The sequence below is a fragment of the Zea mays genome, chromosome 3 (assembly GCF_902167145.1).
Source record: "Zea mays cultivar B73 chromosome 3, Zm-B73-REFERENCE-NAM-5.0, whole genome shotgun sequence".
In the NCBI taxonomy this organism is placed as follows: domain Eukaryota; kingdom Viridiplantae; phylum Streptophyta; class Magnoliopsida; order Poales; family Poaceae; genus Zea; species Zea mays.
The window spans coordinates 53,356,289-53,378,615 of NC_050098.1; the positions used below are offsets into that span (position 1 = coordinate 53,356,289).

Consider the following 22,327-nt stretch of genomic DNA (forward strand, 5'->3'; position numbering starts at 1 on the left):
AGAAATAACAATGTGATGATGCACAAAGATATATTCACAAGTTTATTACTCCCTTCGTCCCAAAATATAGTTCTTTCTAGCCCTTTTTCGTCGACATTTGAATGAATGATAATGAATGTAGAGTGCTAGACATATGTACAAATTATATTCATAGCCTAATTAATTAATGTATGTTTAATATTGTCGGTGTTTCGAACCAGCTCCGACAAGAAAATTTGTTTGTGTGCGTTCCATGGTCCAAATGGTGTGTTCGGTGGGTGTAAGATTTATACTGGTTCCGGGAGAACACCCCTACATCCATTCTTCGGTGGCTCACGCTATTGGCACCTGGTTGCTCAATGCTCGTAGTTAGGGTTACAAGTGGGCGAGAGAGAAGAGCTCCTAAAAATCTCTTATGCATGGCTAGATCTAAGGACTACGGGTCTGGTGCTCTCTGCTAAGCCTTAAGCGTCGTGGTGGTTCGCTCCTTGGCCTCGGCCTCTGTGGTCCTCTGGGTCTTCTGGTCTGGTCGTCCGTTCGTGTGTATGCCTGTGTTCGTATATGGCTCTCCTTTCTCATGTTGGCCGACCTCCCCCTTTTTATAGGCAAAGGTGGGGGTTAACTACCGGTACCTTCTAAAGGAAGGAGCTACAGTGTTGTGGTAAAACGGGACGTTCTACCTTGGTAAAGTTGTGTTTGTCCGTATGTGTCTCGGTCGTCTGGTCTTCCCTGGTCGCGCTCTTTATGATGGGTGATGTGGGCGGCGAAGAGCTCCGGCATAATCATTATCGTCTCTATGCTACGCCAACCCCTAACCTTCAACCTTCGTAGCTTGGGCCTGGGCTCGATAGATAATGAGTGGACCGTAGACCTAGGGGCCCATAGGTAATGAGTGGAACGTGGATCGACTCCCTTTGTGGCTCGATGTCAGGTGCAGTTAATGAGGACGGTCACTTATGGCGGGTCAATCCCGAGTCGAGCATAGAATCCACTAGAGTGGATTACTCCCGATCCCCCTCCCCTTCCGACTCTGCCTTGTCCAACCCTAGGCTCGGTGCCTTAGAATTAACCAGGGCAAACTTTTTCCTTGGCCTTCTACTAACTAGTGGACCCTAGGGGTACAAGGTTCTTTTTCCCAACAAGTATAAAAACAAATTATATTTAGGAATGAAGTAAATATTTGCTAGGTTGTACCAGACCCATATGCATGCATGTCATTAGACTGTCTACAACAATTACCCTATCACATCATTTGTTTCATACCCTATTTTAACTCCACTCTATAAACAATGCTAATCTACAGTAAAAATTTCTATTTTACACCTGTTGTGGACATTCTTACCGGGTGTTCTTCGATCTGTATCGCATGCAAATCGGAGGTAATTTGGATTGAAAAAAAAAGTCACAAATGGTGCGTGCCTGAACAAATGCAATTTATCAACTCATAAATCAGCGAGCGTTACTTCATTTCAAAGGGAACTTCTATTCTGAGGCCGTATATCGTGAAACAACTCAACACAAAACACACAATCTAGTAGTGCCTCCCCTCGATGTCTCTCCCCCTGCCCCTAACTTCATCAACAATCACAATTTCGAGCTTTTTTTGCAACTGCTCGATTTATGAAGTGTACAGACAGCTGAAAGCCCTAAGCGACAATAATACTTTATGCTTTGCAAAGAATGGCTCTATCTCACTTGGTGTACAGGACATCCTCCCATGGGTGGCGGTAGAGTGGCTGCTTAAGCCTCTTCTGGTCGAAGGTGTGCCTGTGAATCAATGTAACACATTTTAAAAAACGGCTTGTCTTGTACGTATAACAAATGGTCAAAACATGAAAATATATAACTGCAACATAAGACCCAAACATTACAATCAATGCGTAGCAAACCCGAAGATTCAATTAACAGCAGAATAGGACTCACCCGATCAGGCCAATTGAACGTGCAAGGACAAAGAGACCATTAAGATAACCAATTTCCACAATCTCGTCGATCTCCTGTTTGGTGAACATTCCGCTTCCAGACAGAAGATCCAAAAAAAGTGACCCGATCGCACCATCGACATTCATAACCAAATTGTTTGCTTTTGACAAGGTGTAGGTCTCAACCTGAACAGCGTATTCCATGTACTTGACTGAAGGGAAATGCGTGTGAGCATATTTCTGTAGAAGCTGCACACGCTTATCCCTGTTGTCTCTGCTCTTAATCCTAATTGACACAGGCAAGTGAACTTTCTGCCTCCCAAAACCATTTTCAAGTGCAAAGATTTTTTTTATGATTGACTCATGAAAAGGCTATGCATGCTATACCTGTGACCAATCCCAGGCACACGGATTCCCTTCTTTTTCATGCCTTCAACAAACTCGTATGGTGTGAGGCCCTGCAACCAATTGGTAGATCCATTACATTGATTAAACGATCTAAGAAACATGAAGATGCTAAAACCTCAAGGAGAATCTAAGCTGGCTCACCCTATCACATGCATCTTTGAAGTATCGGGCTGCATCATCAATTGCTCCGCCAAAACGGGGGCCAATTGTCAATAATCCTGATAAACAGAAAGCCGTTTTAATGTTTCAGCAGTACATATCAGTAATCTATGCAATCAAAGGATAGAAGTTCTGCATGTAGAAATCAAATAGCTCACCAGACACCAAGCTGGAAACAAGGTCCTTTCCAGCCCTAGCAGTAACTATAGAGTTATGAGCACCAGATACACAGGGACCATGGTCCGCACAAAGCATGATGCATATCTGAGGCGCATTAAAAAAACTTTTAGATTAAATGAACTCAAGATATAGAAAACCATTGTTGGCCAAAATCCTCAACAGCTACTACAGCTTGAACTCTGTAAAGAAGCTATAGCATTAATGTCAGTATATCATATATGCCCATAACATACCTCAATAAACTGAGTGCAATAGCGAGGAAGGCTGCGCTTGAACCACAAAAGAGAGATAACATCACCAACTCCATAACCCTGTTCAATAATTGTAGACATAGGCACACCAGCATAGCACGGTTCATCACCTGCGTCACAAGCATGCACCAAAAATATCTCAGCTTTGAGAGAGGTGAAAAGAACAGGGCATAACCATAAATAGAATAACATGCCGCCAGCAACCTAACCTCTGTCATCGGAGATGGTGGAAATGATGTGGGTAGGAGCTCGGACCTTCCCACTCTTAATTGCAGTTTTAAGGTCCTCGGGAATGGGAGGAGGTGTAATTTCAGTCACAGGAGAAATTTTTCCTTCCTCAACCTGCCAAATATATTTGAGCCTCAGAACCTTCATTACCATACAATAGATTATTTAATACTAATGCTTGCAAAACAACAATGTAGCAAAACTCATCAACATACCAGTTTGTCAAATACCTCCTTAATTGCACTCTCTAGAGCTTCATATGATGTAGGCACAACTGCACCAGCTTCCCTTAGTGCCTGATTCTTAGCTTGTGCTGATTCCAACTCACCACCACTCTTGGCACCCTGTTACATCCCAAGAAACAAAGATCTATGGATAGTAAATACACCAATCTTCTGATAGAAACCCAGGGGAAGGTGCAGTTGGGGTATCCAAGTAATTTTTCAAAACTTACAGCATGACCAAACTGCACTTCTGATTTGAATAGACGTGCACATGTCCCACTGACCCATGCAACAACTGGTTTCTCAACCTTTCCTTGTTTCAATGCTTCCACTAGTGAATACTCATCTTTTCCACCAAGCTCCCCAAGAACAACCATCATTTTAACCTAAAACCAACAAACATGGAATGCAACAAGTTGGTACACGTACACCAATGCTCCAGGCTTCAGTTACAAATGGTAAACATTGAACATTATGTTGAAAGCTTTATTTATACTGAACAACAATCAAGTCATAAGATTTTATTTGTCATATATAAAAGGTGTGTAAGACTATGGTACAGGAGTAATCTTAAAATATTATTAGAGTGTAGACATAATCACAAACAGTTCACCATAAAGATAAATGAAGAACATGCACATGCATAACACCAGAAACTAACTACTTTTCACATATGGATCTAACAATTGCAAATGTAATCAAACCTGTGGTATGTTATTAAAACGCAGAATGTGGTCTGACAGAGTTGATCCAGGGAAAACATCCCCTCCAATTGCAATTCCTGACCATTTAAAGTACTAGTTAGTACACATTCATCTGTGCATGCTCCAAATATAAAATATTCTCATTTACGCACACAGCTGTATTACCTTCATAAATACCATCTGTCACTCTGGCAATGGTGCTGTACATCTCATTTGACATGCCGCCCTGAGGATGTTAATGAAATGTTAGTTTGTCATGGCCACTGCGGCGTTTGAGAATGCATATGATAATTCAAAACTACACTCAGAATATACTCAGGCGAATGAACATAAACTGGTCAATGAGTGAGAAATATAAGAAATACAAATTCAGCAATTCAAGCTAAAAGTATTTTTTTCTCGAAAGCGCAAGAGAACTGCGCAATAATATATTAAAGAAGAGGAACAGATACAAGAAACAAACTAGGGGCCCCTACAGCGGCCAATAGCAGGCATAAATAAATCCATCCATATCTAAAAAACTAACAAGAACTACCACAATACTAGCTAACTAGCAGGGAGGCCCGAAATGGGGGCGGTAAGCAAAGACAACTTCTTTGCACCAACCATCTCTCAAAGGTCAACCTCCAACCCGCATCCATGATGTTTTCCACGTAGGACTACTCAAACCTTTCAGAGGATCACCTCCTGTTCTACCACCAGCTCTGCCAGTACTGGAAAACGGCAGGTTTCTGCCCATACCACAAAAAGTTCTCGGAGCCCGACTTCAGCGTGGTAAATGGCTCATCCTGGTTCAGTGGAGTGCAGAGCAGCCAGAGCAGGCCACATGGGAGCCCCTGCAGCAGTTCAAAACTTCCTACCCACAATTTCAGCTCGAGGACGAGTTGTTCGTCGAGGGAGGGAGAGATGTTATGGCTGGAAAAGCATATGGGCGCCGGCCTAAGCAGCCAGGGGAAGATAAGCTAGACTGAGCAGATAGTACTCAGATAAGATAGCTAGAGTTGTTTAGATTTTCCTTAAATAAAGGTAGTTTGTTTAGATCCCCTTAAAAGGAGGAAGTCTTGTTAGGCCAGGCCAATATATAAGCCCTCTATGCCTTTAGTCTGTAAGCAGGAAAGATCAATCAAAGAAAGAGAAGTCTTGCCTCCCTGCTGTTTTCAACTCCATTGTTGCGCCTGAACCCGAGGCCAGGCGTCACCACGGCGATTGTTAGAACTGTATTAGGGTTTATGGGGTCTCCCTTGTACATTTACCATTTCACCCTTCTGTCTGTAATGGGCCAGGCCCAACTCAGTCTATTAATATACAGGTCCACCCTAGTGTAGGGTTAGGGTTTCACTTCTATCATGGTATCAAAGGTAGCTTAGTGTTTCTGCCTTGCCAGCCGCCGCCACCGGCTCCTGGTCTCTCCCCTGCCTGCCAGTCGCCGCCGCCGGCTCCTGGCCGAGCGGCTTCTCTGGCCGAGCGGCTGCTCCTCTGGCCGGCCATCTCCACTCTGTCGGTCGGACAGTCGGCTTCCTCCCACTGGCGGCCGGTGGGATCCGTTGACTGACGGACGGATGACCGGCTTCCTCCCGTTGGCGGCTGCGCCTCATCCCATCTCCGACCCCAGCTCATCTCCCGTCGACGGTCTCCTCCTCGTGCACGAGCGCGTTTGGCTGCTGGTCGCGTCCAACCCCAGCCACGTCGGGGCACTGCTCCTCCCGTGGCCGGCCACCGTGCACCGCAGCTCCAGGCACCGGCAGCAGCACATGCACATGCACCTCCGCCGCCCCGTGCTGTGCAGCAGACGCATCGCCGCCTCATCGCCGACGACCGCTGGGCTGCTGGTCCGCCGCCCTGCGACGCTCCCCGTCTCAACAGCATAGTCGTCGTGCCCTCGCCCTCGACGGCCATGGATCCCCTCCACGCCGTCCTGCCGGACACCAGCGCAGTCGCGCCCCTGGCCGCCGCCGGTGCCGACGCGCGCCTGGCTGCGCCCCACACCGCCAGCCTCTCCTCGCCCAGCGCCGCCGCCGTCCTCATCACCTCCGATCTGGGCCTACCAGGCTACCCGGCGTGCACCGGCGTACTCACCGGTCTCCTATCGCCGACCCGTCTCCCCAGACTCCCACTCCCTGGGTTCTCCACTGAAAGGGAAATGTGCCCTTGGGCCATTTCTAAGTGTTTTGGTGATTTAGTGTCCAATACAAGTGCCTAAGTGTCAAATGGTGGACAAAGTACAAATCAAGTATAAAGGTATGTTTCTCAGACTTAGTACATTGTTTTAGAGACTAATGTATTGTGTCTAAGTGCTGGAAACAGGAGAAATCGAATTGGAGAAGAAATGGATCTGTTCAGCCAAAGTCAGCTCTGTCTAGGTGCACCGGACTGTCCGGTGGTGCACCGGACAGTGTCTGGTGCCCCAGGCTGGCTCAGGCGAACTTGCCGCTCTCGGGAAGTAATTAACGGCGTACGGCTATAATTCACCGGACTGTCCGGTGTGCACCGGACAGTGTCCGGTGAGCCAACGGTCGGCCGCGCGATCCGCGCGGGACACGTGGCCGAGCCAACGGCTAGTAGGGGGCACCGGACTGTCCAGTGTGCACCGGACTGTGTCCGGTGCGCCAACGGCTCCAAGGCTGCCAACGGTCGGCTTCGCCAAATAAGGAAGGAAATCCACACCGGACAGTGTCCGGTGGTGCACCGGACTGTCCGGTGCGCCAGTCGACAGAAGGCAAGAAATGCCTTCCTGGAATGCACTCAACGGCTCCTAGCTGCCTTGGGGCTATAAAAGGGACCCCTAGGCGCATGGAGAAGTACACCAAGCATTCCTTGAGCACTCTTGATCACTCACACTCCATTCTTGCGCACTTGTTCGACATTCTAGTAATTTGAGCTCTGTTCTAGTGTGCTAGTCTTTTGAGCTTAAGTCTGGGTCTTGAGTGTGCGTATTTGCTGTGATCTTTGTGTCTTGTGTGAGTTGCTAATCCCTCCCTTACTCCGTGCTTCTTTGTGAACATCTTTGTAAGGGCGAGAGACTCCAAGTTGTGGAGATTCCTCGCGAACGGGATATAGAAAAGAAAAGCAAACACTGTGGTATTCAAGTGGGTCTTTGGACCGCTTGAGAGGGGTTGATTGCAACCCTCGTCCGGTGGGACGCCACAACGTGGAAGTAGGCAAGTGTTGTACTTGGCCGAACCACGGGATAAACCACTGTGTCTACCTATGTTGATTCTCTTGTGGTTATTGTGTTTCGCTAAGACTCTTCTCTAGCCACTTGGCAATACTGTGCTAACGCTTAACCAAGTTTTTGTGGCATTAAGTTCAAGTTTTACAGGATCACCTATTCACCCCCCCCCCTCTAGGTGCTCTCATCCACCACTCGGCCGCTCGTCGCCGATGCTACCTGGGCTTCCCCGCCACCCTCCACCGACTCCACGCTGGCATCCACCATCGCCGCCATCCAGGCTGCCCTGGCCGCCTCGCAGGAGCGCGAGCGCGCCGCGTCCCGCGCTCTGGAACAGGAGCGCGCCCTGGCCGCCACTCTGACCACCCAGATGGCCACTGCGCAGCGTCTCGTCATCGGTCCTCCTCCGATCGACCAGGAGACACCCTCGTCCACTTTAGAGGCTCCCCACGCCTCTGGTCTCGATGCTGACCACATCGTCGCTCTCCACGCCCAGGCGACCGGACTACAGAACATCCGGTCCCTCGTGTCTGTCGTTCTAGACCCGGCATCCTCCCACTACCCTCGCTGGAGGGGGCAGGTCCTTCTCACCTTGCGGCGCTACGCCCTTGACGACCACGTCCTCGACGACGTTGCCACCCCGCCGTCCCGGACCTGGTCCCTGATGGACTCTGTGGTCCTCTCCTGGCTCCACGGAACCATCACCGTCAAGCTCCAGGACATCAGCCACGACCAGGCGGACACGGGTCGTCAGGCGTGGCTCGCCCTCGAAGAACAGTTCCTCGGGAACCGGGACGCTCGCGCCCTGCACCTCGACGCCCAGTTCCACCTGTTCTCTCAGGGGGACCTCTCCGTGTACGAGTACTGCCGCTAGATGAAGGGCATGGCGGACTCTCTCCGCGACCTCGGCGAGCCTGTCGCCGACCGGACCTTGGTGTTGAACCTTCTGCGTGGCCTCAGCCCCCGCTATGGCCACCTGAAGGCTCTCATCAAGAGGACCGTTCCCTTTCCCACATTCCGTGCCGTCAGGAACGAGCTTCTCCTCGAGGAGCTCACCATGGCGTCTGAGGCCACTGCTCCGGCTCCGGCGCTCTACAGCGCTCCTCCCGGTGGTCAGGCACCTTCAGGGGGCCAGGTCCCTCGCCCTCCGTCGACCGGGGCCCCTACCCGCACCACACCTGCCGTCCCTGCGGCCCCTCGTCAGGCGTCCGCCACCGACGGCAGTCGTCGTTCCCGCAAGGGCGGCCGTGGGGGTGGTGGCTCCTCTCGTGGTGGCCCCCGGCCGGGGTGGCGGCCAGGCGTGGCCGTCCCTCTATAACCCCTGGATCGGGACCATTGCCATGTGGCCGGGCCAGGCCCCACGTGCCTCCCGTCCCCTGGCGCCGGCCCTCCTGACTATGCCACCCTACGGCGTGCCACCCACGCCTCCCTACGGCGTGCCTGCATCGCATCCGGCTCCGCCCCTACTCCTGCCCCCGGGGACCCCCACGACGACTTGGTCCCCACTGTCTGGAGGCTGGGACAACGCCTCCCTCGCTGCCGCTTTCAGCACCATGGCGATGACCCCCCCCCCCTTCCTCCGACTGGGTGATCGATTCTGGTGCCTCCTACCACACCACTCCCACTACAGGCACGCTCTCCCGCTCCCATCCCCCTCATTCCTATCATCCTTCATCGATCGTCGATGGGAACGGTTCCACTCTGCTTGTCACCTCTGTCGGTGCCTCTGTTCTCCCTGGACCGTTCTACCTCAACGACGTTCTCGTAGCCCCCCACATCACTCATAATCTCCTTTCTGTTCGTCGTTTTACCACTGACAACTCTTGTTCCATCGAATTTGACCCCTCTGGTTTCTCTGTGAAGGATCTGGCCACCAGGACTCCCCTCGCCCGTTGTGACAGCTCGGGGCCCCTCTACACGCTCCGGCCATCCACCTCCGGCGCGTCTTCACCTTCTGCCCTGGTCTCCACCACCTCCTCCACCACTTGGCATCGTCGTCTCAGACATCCCGGACCTGACGTCATGACCAAGATCACCAGTAGCCTAGATCCTTCATGTAGTAGGGGACATTTTGAGGGCCTCTGTCATGCTTGTCAATTAGGCCGGCATACCTGTCTCCCATTCACCACTTCCTATTCTCGGGCTGAGCAGGCTTTTGACCTGGTTCATTGTGATCTCTGGACCTCTCCTGTACTCAGTCTTTCTGGTTATAAATACTATTTGGTGATTTTGGATGATTTTTCTCATTTTCTTTGGACTTTCCCTCTTAGATTGAAGTCTGACACGTTCACTACCCTCACACACTTCTTCGCCTGGGTCTCCACCCAGTTTCACCGCCTGGTCCGTGCCCTGCAGTGTGACAACGGCCGCGAGTTCGACAATCACGCCTCCCGCTCTTTCTTTCTCACTCATGGCGTCCAGTTGCGTCTCTCGTGCACCTCTGCCCAAAACGGTCGGGCCGAACGCATTATTCGCACCACCACCAATATGATCCGCTGCCTTCTCTTCCAGGCGTCTCTCCCTGCCAGCTACTGGGCAGAGGCCCTGCACACCGCCACCCACCTTATCAACCGTCTTCCCTCCAAGGCGGTGAGCCACCCTACTCCCTACTTCGCACTGTATGGCACAGCCCCCACCTACGACCACCTTCGCGTGTTCGGCTGTGCCTGCTACCCTAACACTTCTACTACTGTCCCTCATAAGCTTTCTCCTCGCTCCACCCGCTGCCTCTTCCTTGGCTACTCTTCTGACCACAAGGGGTATCGGTGTCTGGACCTCGCCTCCCACCGCATCATCATCTCTCGTCACGTCGTCTTCGACGAGGATGTGTTTCCCCTTGTTGGCACCTCCCCACCCACGGATCTCGACTCCCTCCTCGAGTCTGATCCGGTCTCCCCCTCCTCCCAGGCGCCCCGCCTGGCGCCGTTACCCGCACCCCGTGCGACCTCGACGCAGCGGCTCGCGCCACGCGCGACCCCACCGACCACGCCTGCGCCACACGCGGCCCCGTCGACGCCCACGGCTCGCTTCGCCGACCCCGCGCTCGTCTACCACCACCGCCGCCACGTCACTACCTCGGCACCTGCCGACCCGGGCCCGTCGACGAGCCCGGTGCGCTTCGCCGACCCCGTCGTCGTCTATCACCGCCGCGAGTCGACCACGCCCGTGGCCTCCGACGTCCAGGCAGACCGCCCTGAGCCACCGGTGTACCACCCGGTCGCCATCCACCGCGACCCCGGGCACGTCCACCCGATGGTGACCCGGCGCGCCGCCGGTGTTCTTCGACCTGTCGACCGACTGATCTTGGCAGCTGACACGACTACCACTCCACCGGACGCCTCTCCGGTCCCCTCCTCCGTTCGTACCGCTCTCGCGGACCCACACTGGCGACGCGCTATGGAGGAGTACGCGGCCCTCCTGGCCAATCACACCTGGGACCTGGTGCCGTGTCCACCAGGCACCAACGTGGTCACCGGCAAGTGGCTATTTCGCCACAAGCTCACCTCGGACGGCTCCCTCGACCGCTACAAGGCCTGTTGGGTCCTTCGGGGCTTCACCCAACGCCCCGGAGTGGACTACGACGAGACCTTCAGCCCCGTCATCAAGTTCGCCACTGTTCGCACCGTCCTCTCCCTCGCCCTCTCTCGGGACTGGGCGATCCATCAGCTCGACGTCAAGAATGCCTTCCTCCACGGCACTCTGACGGAGACTGTCTACTGCAGCCAGCCCACCGGCTTCGTCGACAAAGCCCGTCCGGATCTGGTCTGCCGGCTGAACCGCTCCCTCTACGGCATCAAGCAGGCGCCGCGGGCCTGGTACAGTCGCTTCGCTTCCTACTTGGCCTCCATCGGCTTCGTCGAGGCCAAGTCGGACACGTCCCTCTTCATCTACCGCCGCGGCGACGACACCGTCTTCCTTCTGCTCTACGTCGACGACATTGTGCTCACAGCATCCACCACCGACCTCCTACAGCGCACGATCCTCGCCCTGCAGCGAGAGTTCGCGATGGACCTGGGGCCCCTCCACCACTTCCTCGGCATCACCGCCGAGCGCCAGTCCCAGGGTCTCTTCCTCCATCAGCGCCAGTACGCCATCGACATACTGGAGCGGGCTGGCATGTCCGACTGCAAGCCCTGCTCCACGCCTGTCGACACTCAGGCGAAGCTCTCAGAGGACGACGGGCCCCCGGTCGCCGATGCGACGTCCTACCAGAGCCTGACCGGCGCGCTCCAGTACCTCACCTTCTCCAGGCCTGACATCGCCTACGCCGTCCAGCAGGTGTGCCTGCATATGCACACCCCGCGGGAGCCTCATCTCACCGCTCTCAAGCGGATCCTGCGCTACCTTCGCGGCTCCCTCGACTACGGCCTCCTACTCCGACCATCCCCGACGTCGGAACTCGTGGTCTACACCGACGCCGACTGGGCTGGCTGTCCAAACACGCGCTGATCCACCTCCGGTTACGCCGTGTTCAAGGGCGCCAACCTCGTCTCCTGGGCCGCCAAGCGGCAGCCCGTCGTCTCTCGCTCCAGTGCTGAGGCAGAGTACCGCGTCGTGGCCAACGGCGTGGCAGAGGCCTCCTGGCTGCGACAGCTCCTCCACGAGCTCCACAGTCCCCTCCAGCGCGCCACCCTCGTCTACTGCGACAACGTCAGCGCAGTCTACCTCTCCACCAATCCCGTGCAGCATCAGCGCACGAAGCACGTGGAGATCGACCTGCACTTCGTCCGCGAGCGTGTCGCCGCTAGGGATGGCAACGGGTTTGAAACCCGCGGGTAGATGGTTTTCAAACCCGCCTCCGCGGGTTTAATATTAAACCCGCACCCGTACCCGTTACCCGCGACGGGTACAATATGCTACCCATACCCACGACCCGCGGGTGCCACAAACCCGCGGGCACATAATTATACACATATATTTATACATATATCATCTATATATACATATATTTATACACACATATAACTATACATATACAAATATGTATATATATAATATACACACATATAAAATTACATACACACACACACACACACACACACACACACACATATATATATATATATATCCATTGCGAGTACGCGGGTTTGCGGGCACGGGTATAACATTTTCATACCCGCGAGAAAAAACCCGTCGGGTTGAGAATCAAACCCGTACCCGCGGGTACAAACTCACACCCAAACCCGCACCCTATAGGGTTTTTACCCGCGGGCACGTGGGTAAAATGTGCCCGTTGCCATCCCTAGTCGCCGCCGGTGACGTTCGGGTTCTCAGCGTCCCCACCACGCTGCAGTTCGACGACATCTTCACCAAGGGGTTACCGTCGAGTGTATTTTTAGACTATTGCTCCAGTCTCAACATCTGTACAGGATAGAGTTGCGACTGCGGGGGGGTGTTAGAACTGTATTAGGGTTTATGGGGTCTCCCTTGTACATTTACCATTTCACCCTTCTGTCTGTAATGGGCCAGGCCCAACTCAGTCTATTAATATACAGGCCCACCCTAGTGTAGGGTTAGGGTTTCACTTCTATCAGCAATCTCTCACACTTCTTCCTCCAACCATTAGCCACTCATACAACCTCCGTAGCTGGGGTAATTCTATCAACCTGGTATCAGATATGCCAAGATCTGATGAAGCCGAAACTACAGTTTCAGCCCAGCCGTCGGAGTTGGCAGCAATCACCACTGCCCTTGCCGAAGTCCAACGCCAATTGGGGCTCTTTGCCACGCAGATGGCCTCCATGTCCTCCCGCATTGCCGCGGTGGAATCCACCCCAGGAACATCGGCCATGGCGCTGCCACCAGACTGCCCCTACGGCATGCCTGGATATGGTAGACTGCCACCGGCTAGGACAGCGGTCGATGGCCACCTTCCACCACCACCCATCACCATATCCGCACCAGCACCACCACCACCTCACTTCCACTGCACCTGCTGTCATTACCACATTCACCATCTCCCATTCCATCATTACCACCATTCCCACACACCACTTCACCAACCCCATCTTTTCCCCCACTACCGCACACCATACCCGGTGCTTTCTCTCCACCGCCATCTGTTGTTGTTCCTCGCTTCCACCGTTTAGAGTTTGCAATCTTTGATGGCAAGGAAGATCCAATGCACTGGTTGACTCGATGTGAACAATTCTTCGAGGGACAGCGCACGTTGGAAGAGGAGAAAGTCTGGTTGGCTTCATGTCACATGCTCGACGCCGCACGGACTTGGTACAACCAGCTCCTGCGTGATGAACCACCCCTGTCATGGGGGCGTTTCAAGAAGCTATGCCAACTCCGATTTGGACCACCGCTTCGCAGCAACCCACTCGGAGAATTGGCAAGGCTTCCATTCCGAACAATAGTGGAGGATTATCAGGAGAGGTTCTGGGATTTACTGGCCCACACCACGCCACTCACTCCGGAACAGAAGGTACAGCTCTTCACGCCAGGTCTTCCAGAGCGTATCAAGATCGATGTCGAACTTATGGTTCCTCGGGGTCTCAATTGAAAGGGAAATAGGGTTTAACCTTTTCCTATAAATGATTTTGGTGGTTGAATGACCAACACAAATAATTGGACTAACTAGTTTGCTCTAGATTATATATTCTACAGGTGCTAAAGGTTCAACACAAACCAATAAAAAGATCAAGTTAGGGTTCAAAAGAAAGGAGCAAATTAAACCGAAGAGAACCCTGGTCTGGCACACCGGACTGTCCGATGTACCACCGGACAGTGTCCGGTGCACCAGGGTCGTACGACTTCAAACTTGCCACCTTCGGGTTTCAGATGTGTCGCTCCGCTATAATTCACCGGATCATCCGATGCGCCAGCGGAGCAACGGCTAGCCAGCGCAACGGTAGACTCCAACAGTCGTCTGACAACGCAACAGTGCGCGAACAGTTCGCACAGAAGTCAGAGCAGCCGCAGAAGGCGCACCGGACAGTGAACAGTGCCTGTCCGGTGCCGCCATAAGACAAAGCTCCAACGGTCGAAACCGTCAGAACACTAACGGTTGGGTGACGTGGCTGGCGCACCGGACTGTCCGGTGCGCCCATCGACAGCAGCCTGCCCCAACGGTTGAATTGGTGGTTGGAGGCTATAAATACCCCCCAACCACCTCCACTCCAACCATCTAAGCATTCACTACTCCTCATTCAATACAAGAGCAAAATATAACACTCCAAGACACAAATCAAAGCCTCTGATCCAATCAAAGTCCACAATTCAACTCTAGTATTTTAGGACTTGTGAGAAGATCGTCTTGTGTTCTTTGTTGCTCTTGTTGCTTGGTTGGCTTTCTTCTTTCTCTCATTCTTACTCTCAAATCCTTGTAAGCAAAGCAAGAGACACCAATTGTGTGGTGGTCCTTGCGGGGTCTAAGTGACCCGAGAAATTAAGGAAGAAAGCTCACTCGGTCTAGGTGACCGTCTGAGAGAGGGAAAGGGTTGAAAGAGACCCGGTCTTTGTGACCACCTCAACGGAGACTAGGTTCATTGGAACCGATTTCGGTAAAACAAATCACCGTGTCATCCGCTTTATTTTCTTGATTGATTTGTTTTCCCCTCTCTCCCGGACTTGGATTCTATTCTAACGCTAACTCCGGCTTGTAGTGTGCTTAAAGTTTGTAAATTTCAGTTTCCGCCTATCCACCCCCCCTCTAGGCGACTTTCATCAATCATGCATTAAGTTTGGCAAGAGCATATGAACGAAGGGCTCAGGCACTCGACATCCACCAGACATCAACTACCAGCAAGCCGTCGAGGCCTCCCCAGCGGCCGTCATTTCCTATTCCAGCACAACAGTCCACTGTAACAGTAGCAGCACCAACCAGCACGGGGGCACAACGTCCATTTAAGAAGCTCACTCCGGGCGAGATGGCTGAGCGCCGCAAACAAGGCTTGTGTTACAACTGTGACGAACAATATGTTCGTGGTCATCGGTGCTCGCGTCTGTTCTATCTAGAGGTCACAGATTTTGAGGAAGATACAGGAATCAAGGATGAATCCAATCCAGAGGATCCAGCACCCATCATTTCACTCGACGCCTTAACATGCATCCGCTCAGAGGGCACCATGCAACTGCAAGTCGACATTCGGGGATACTCCCTCACAGCTCTTCTTGACACGGGCTCTACCCACAATTTTGTCAGCCTCAAAACTGCAGATGGGTTGCGGCTAGCCTACAGTTCCAACCAAGGTTTCCAGGCCACAGTAGCAAATGGCGACAAGATTCACTGCCGGCAGATTGCCAACAGTATTGGTATGTCCATTGTCGGTGAAGAGTTCTTGATGGACGCATACGCCATTCTTCTGGATTCCTTTGACATTATATTGGGTATCACATTTCTGCGCACTTTGGGACCCATCCTTTGGGATCTTGAAGATCTGTATATGGCATTCTGGAAGAGAGGACAGCGTATTCTCTGGAAAGGACTAGGTTCGCAGCGCTGGGACATTTCCATGAGACCTACAGTCCGGTCACTCAAAGCAGAGCCCAAACCTATGATGGAATGTCTGCTACAGCAGCTTCGCGAAGTGTTTGAGACACCTACGGGCCTTCCCCCAGTTAGGTGTTGTGATCACTGGATTCAGCTCCTCCCAGGGACAGCACCAGTAGCAGTACGGCCTTACAGATATCCACAGCTCCAGAAAGATGAACTTGAAGCCTAGTGTAAGGCCATGCTCCAACAAGGCATCATCCGCCACAGCACATCGGCTTTCTCGGCCCCAGTATTGTTAGTAAAGAAAAGTGACAATTCTTGGCGCTTTTGCATCGACTATAGAACCTTGAATGAGAAAACAGTCAAGGATAAATATCCTATACTTGTAGTGGATGAATTCTTGGATGAACTTCAGGGTGCAAGATTCTTCACCAAATTGGATCTGCGTTCAGGTTATCATCAGGTCCGTGTTCACCCCGATGATGTGCACAAACAGCCTTCCGGACACATCATGGTCATTTTGAATTCTTGGTCATGCCATTTGGTCTCTCCAATGCCCCGGCAACATTCCAGGCCCTCATGAATGAAGTGTTGGGACAGTTCCTTCGGTGATTTGTGCTCGTATTTTTTGATGACATTCTCATTTACAGTGCATCATGGTCTGACCACCTAATACATGTCAAGGCAGTTTTGGAGTCCCTGAAAGCCAACAAGTTGTTTGCCAAGTAGTCTAAGTGTTCCTTTGGAACCACAACCGTCACCTATCTGGGACATGTGATTTCTGCAGAGGGAGTCACCATGGATAGTGCCAAGGTGGAGGCTGTCACTTCCTGGCCACAGCCACAGGCGCCACGAGGACTGCGAAGATTTCTAGGGTTGGCAGGCTACTATCGCAAGTTTATCAAGGGTTTTGGAGTAATAGCTGCACCACTAACAAAACTCCTAAAAAAAGAGGGTTTCCAGTGGAGTCCGGAGGCAGACGAAGCATTTGAGGCACTAAAAAGAGCTCTCTCTATAGCCCCTGTCTTGCAACTCCCAAATTCTGCCAACTCATTCATTGTTAATTGTGATGCGTCCGGCTCAGGTTTTGGTGTCGTACTGCATCAAGATGAGGGACCAATTGCCTTTTTCAGCCGCCCCTTTGCAGCCCGACATGTCAAGCTCGTTGCATACGAGAGAACTCATTGGACTGGTACAAGCAGTACGCCATTGGCATCCATACTTGTGGGGCAGGAAGTTTGTGGTACGTACAAACCATTTCAGCCTCAAGTATATGCTCGATCAACGGCTCTCAACTGTACCTCAGCATTTGTGGATTAGTAAGCTATTTGGTTTCGACTTCAAGGTGGAATATAGGGCTGGCCAGCTAAATACAGTAGCAGACGCTCTTTCGCGCAGAGAAACCACCAGTGGATCGGTCTATACGATCTCAACACCAACCTTTCAACTCTACAAAGATCTCCAGCAAGACTGTGCAAGCAACCAAGAATTTCAGCTCCTGCACAATCAGATCAGTACAGGGCAGTAGGGTGCGCCATGGCAGATCAGAGAGGGACCCATAATGCATGGCAATCAGATTTTTGTACCACAATCCTCCAGCATACTTCCTGCTATCCTGCACACAGCCCACTCCGCAGGCCACGGCGACATCCAGAAAACCTGCAAAGGTTGAGGACAGATTTCTTTGTTCACGGGGACAGGGCACTGGTTAAGAGATCGAGTGCGTGCTTGTGCAGTTTGCCAGCAAAACAAAACAGAAACACTCCATCCAGCAGGACTATTGCAACCCTTGGAGGTACCATCTCAGATTTGGTCAGACATCTCAATGGATTTCATCGAAGCCCTACCAAAGGTATATGGCAAATCAGTCATTCTTACAGTCATCGATTGATTCTCCAAATATGCTCACTTCATTCCATTGAGTCATCCATATACAGCAACCACAGTAGCAAGGGCATTCTTTGATGAGATTGTCCGACTACATGAGTTCCCAAGCTCTATAGTCAGTGACCGAGACCCAGTGTTCACGGGACACATTTGGACGGACCTTTTCAAGCTAGCTGGCGTCAAACTAAGGATGAGCACAGCCTTTCATCCACAGACTGATGGGCAATCCAAAGTGGTCAATAAAACTATCGCCATGTACCTGCGCTGCATCACAGGGGATTGTCCGAGGGCCTGGGCTGACTGGATTGCTTGGGCTGAATACTGCTACAATACCTCTTATCACTCAGCCCTGAAGACAACCCCGTTTAAAGTGGTCTATGGCAGAGACCCCCCTCCACTCATCCCATACGAACAAGGAGCAGCAGCTACACCAACTATAGAAGAAATGTTTCGCGGACGAGACTGCTTTCTCGCGGAGGTCAGAGACAGACTCCTACAGGCCCAGGAACATGCTAGGCGGTTTTATGATGGCCATCGCCGAGATCTGGAGTTCGAGGTGGGCGACTGGGTTTGGCTACGCCTGTTACACCGACAAGCACAGTCACTGGTCAGCCGACCAAAAGGGAAACTGGGACCAAGGTATGCAGGGTCCTTCCAAGTTCTGGAACGCATCGGCTCAGTGGCATACCGTCTGGAATTGCCTAAAGGAGCCCGCATCCATGATGTTTTCCACGTAGGACTACTCAAACCTTTCAGAGGATCACCTCTTGTTCTACCACCAGCTCTGCCAGTACTGGAAAACGGCAGGCTTCTGCCCATACCACAAAAAGTTCTCGGAGCTCGACTTCAGCGTGGTAAATGGCTCATCCTGGTTCAGTGGAGTGCAGAGCAGACAGAGCAGGCCACATGGGAGCCCCTGCAGCAGTTCAAAACTTCCTACCCACAATTTCAGCTCGAGGACGAGCTGTTCGTCGAGGGAGGGAGAGATGTTATGACTGAAAAAGTATATGGGCGCCGGCCTAAGCAGCCAGGGGAAGATAAGCTAGACTGAGCAGATAAGTACTCAGATAAGATAGCTAGAGTTGTTTAGATTTTCCTTAAATAAAGGTAGTTTGTTTAGATCACCTTAAAAGGAGGAAGTCTTGTTAGGCCAGGCCAATATATAAGCCCTCTATGCCTTTAGTTTGTAAGCAGGAAAGATCAATCAAAGAAAGAGATTGAGTCTTGCCTCCTTGTTGTTTTCAACTTCATTGTTGCGCCTGAACCCGAGGCCAGGCGTCACCACGGCAATCTCTCACACTTCTTCCTCCAACCCTCCAACCAATAGCCACTCATACAACCTCCGTAGCCGGGGTAATTCTATCAGCATCATATATATTATACAAGGTTTGCTAAGAAATAGATTATGTTCTCATTCTTAGTTTCAAATAGATACTTAAGTACTGATAATGTCAAGCAAGAACTTTAGTATATTATACTAATAATACTATAACTCTATTTCTACTTTTTACTTTCTCCTTTTGGTATCAGTAGCTCTTGTTTGGATTCATCTCTAGCTTGCCCTTGATTACTTGAGGGCGAAAAATGTTTGTTGCTGCTCTTGCTGTTGTATATAGACAAGCAAACCAAATAATGAAAGAATGGTATAAAGGCAGTACCGATTTAGACACAAAACCAACAGATCCAGGCCTGTAAAGCTTGCACTGAATTATGTTATCAATGGTTCCAGCGGTATCACCAATCTTGAAAGCACCAGCTTGAATTCCTCCAACTGTTGCAGGTCCAATGATGACCTACAAACCATATTAAAGCTGTTTACCAAAAATAAGGGACAATATGCAGATGACAAGACATGGAGTGTGCCAGTAGCAATGTCTAGGATGATTGGATGAACCTAAAGTTTTTTTATAAACTTATATACAGAGATATAGTCCTATATTGATATGGAAACGTACTGTTCAGATGATAGTAGCTTGTAAATGAACCATCTTATTTTAAAAAAAACAGTTTGTTAAGCTTAGTCCTTACTTTGTTATTAGCACGTGCATAACTAATTAGCTGCTTGGCATCTGATTCAGGAACACCCTCAGCGATAATGGCTACAACCCTTATTGTTGGCTGCTTCAAAGCTGACATTGAAGAAGCAGCAGCACTGCAAAATCCTCAAATATAGTTAATATCTAGTTACCCAAGACATGTGCTCTTTCGCAAAAGAATAATTGAAATAATGGCTAACCTCCGGAAGGATGCAAAGTTGATAAATACATCAGCTGTTGGGTGTGCACTGCATGCAGCTTCAACTCTACAAAAAATACACAAGTAAATACCAAGCTGTGCTAGCAATCAGATAGCATAGTCATCACCAAAGCTAGAACAATTTTCTTGCCCAATCAAATGGCAGATACGAAGACCTACAGAACTTACGTGGGATGAACCGGAATAGCAATTTCCTCTTGTCCAAAGAAAAGTTTCTGAAAACCATCAGAACCAGGATTGATTATTCCAGCAACAGAAGGTGTTTCTCTCCCTATAAAGAAGCACGGAGTCAGTAAGGAATAAGTAAGTCAGGAACGCCATTCAACCATGTTAACAAAGAATGAAGAGTTGATGTGTACCACAGAGGAAGTCAAAATCAAGCATCCGTTGGATGGGAAGTTGCTTGTAATTGTAGAATAATGCTTGGGTAGTTTTTGAGAAAAGTTGGCCAGTCGCCATGATTTAAGACACCTGTAAAAATAAATAATTATATAATATGGTAAACAGAAAAGTTAGTGGGCAGAGACAATACAATACAAAATCGTAATTAATATTACTTCCAACAGTCCATGCACATATTTCTAGTGAGCTACCAGAGTCCAGAACCAAACTAATAGTGGATAATCATGCATCCATCCCATTGCAATGAACAACTACAAGATGAATCTCAAATGCAAGAAAATACAACAACTGAAAGCTCTATAGCTAACGTACATTAATTTCTTTGAATTATTTTCCAATAATCAATCATGCAGTATAGCTAATTATACTTCTCATAACCAGGTACATAAGGAATCTTTTCCAATGATCTCAAACAAAGAATTACAGACAAATTTATAGCAGACACAAAAAAATGAATTTACAGTCCTAAACTATAAAGACTAATGCAAGGTGTATTAAATCATATTATAATATGACCACATCAAAAAATGCAAAAGTATAAACAGGACACTCAGACCAAGGAGTGAGCTTGTCTTCCAAAATCCAATGTACACTAAATAAAACAAGAAGCTCAACAACCCACAGAATACTGCTCAATATTCAGAAACATACAATAAAGAACTGAAAATCAAAGCAGAAAATCGGGTCTCAAGTACAACACACAGAATACAGCTCAACATCCAAAAGTATACCATAAATGAGCAAAAAATGGAAGCAGAAAATTATATCCCAAGTACAACAGACCAGCACATTGCATTGGCATCATTGCCCAACTACTTCCATCATCATTCTTTAATGACAAAATCGAGCAAACTATATGTACAACATCCAAGTCGTCCAAACCTCTTTGTTTCTCTAGCATCATGGTCCTATATTTGTAAGGTAACTATTCCTGCTCTCCAAATCTCTTCTTTTTTCTAATAACATACGAGTCATTGAATTCAAATCCCCAGTATTGATAATGTTACCATTCCCACGGGCCACGACTCCACGAGATCATGGACAACACTATCGAACGAGTAAACGATCATTAACAACGGATTAAGCCAGAATGAATATCGAAGTTAACTTCCTGAACACGAAAAGTTTAAACCCTCGCTAATTGTCGCTGCCAAAGCCACCAAACCCAACACTACAAGACCGCTAGATCCCGTCAGATCCCTACAAAAACCGCACTGGAAAGTCCAAATAACCGGTATCCAACAAAGCCCCATGACCCCTCTCTCACCACCGGGCAGCAATCCGACTAAACTCGCGCTATAGGATCATTCCCGGCCAAATTCAGATCACAAGCGGCATGCAGGCCCCCATTCCCACCCGAACACACTGAATCACACGCGAGGCGCAAGGTCCAGACGCGATCACGCCGCCAGCGGCGCACGCGGATCCTCAGATCCGCGGTCCGCGATCCGGGCCGCCGAGCGTTCGGCTTAATGCCGCAGAGAGCGAGAGCGGCAGCAGAGGCAGCGGGAGAGTTTGCAAGCTGGGGGTGTTGAAGCTGCGAACCTTCCGGAGGGAGGCCGAAGCGAGGCGGCCGGAGGATGGGGAACGCGGGAGCGGGATTTCGCCGCAGTAGTGCGTCGCTGGAACGGGCGAAGCAAGGCTGGTCGGAAGCAGAGAGATTTATAGTGGCGGGTGGAGGAATGGGGCCGGTGAGGAGTAGCCAGTAGGCGGGCGAGCGATGCACTGCCCATCTACCCACGCACCCCGCCCGCCCTACGCCGCGACGATTGTCTGAACCGGGTCCATGAGCCGTAACAATGAACTTCTGGTTTTGGCTTGATTTTTGATGCCTTCATCTCGTATTTATTGCTCCCTCAATTACAACTAGTACGGTTGGTATTTGATTTCAATCTCCTGAAGGTATTAAAAATCAAGTCAACACAAGTTAAATACTTAAACCTTTGTCCTTTGATTTAACACTTTTTTTCAATTGTTGGCGCAAAGGATCAAGGTTTTTAAAAGGAAGTGTAAATGAAACGATATGAAAAAAATATGTAAAGCATTGTATTGAACTTATCTGATGTGCCTTAACATTTTTATTCTATCTTCCTTTATATTAAATGAGTTTACAAGCAT

At 50.3% G+C, this 22,327-nt stretch overlaps 1 protein-coding gene across 1 annotated transcript; it reads right to left on the bottom strand.

The window, feature by feature from the left end:
- Positions 1-1,395: 1,395 nt before the first annotated feature.
- On the bottom strand, positions 1,396-21,909 carry LOC100381760 (uncharacterized). The gene is made up of 17 exons (NM_001361542.1): positions 21,755-21,909; positions 20,167-20,278; positions 19,976-20,078; positions 19,788-19,853; positions 19,580-19,703; positions 19,210-19,344; positions 4,221-4,281; positions 4,056-4,132; positions 3,582-3,737; positions 3,343-3,471; positions 3,109-3,241; positions 2,882-3,009; positions 2,627-2,732; positions 2,451-2,527; positions 2,289-2,359; positions 1,903-2,187; positions 1,396-1,746 (listed from the first exon to the last, which is right to left on the bottom strand). Exons 2-17 carry the CDS (start codon positions 20,264-20,266, stop codon positions 1,671-1,673), a joined length of 1,827 nt encoding a protein of 608 aa, NP_001348471.1. The 5' UTR covers positions 20,267-20,278; positions 21,755-21,909; the 3' UTR covers positions 1,396-1,670.
- Between the last annotated feature and the right edge of the window lie 418 nt (positions 21,910-22,327).

Excerpts from the sequence above, each read along its gene's own strand:
- LOC100381760 (NM_001361542.1), bottom strand. The coding sequence starts at position 20,266 with ATGGCGACTGGCCAACTTTTCTCAAAAACTACCCAAGCATTATTCTAC. Across the intron at positions 19,345-19,579 it reads ATGCACGTGCTAATAACAAA|GTCATCATTGGACCTGCAAC; the intron begins GTAAGGACTAAG and ends TATGGTTTGTAG. Across the intron at positions 2,360-2,450 it reads TCAAAGATGCATGTGATAGG|GGCCTCACACCATACGAGTT; the intron begins GTGAGCCAGCTT and ends AATTGGTTGCAG.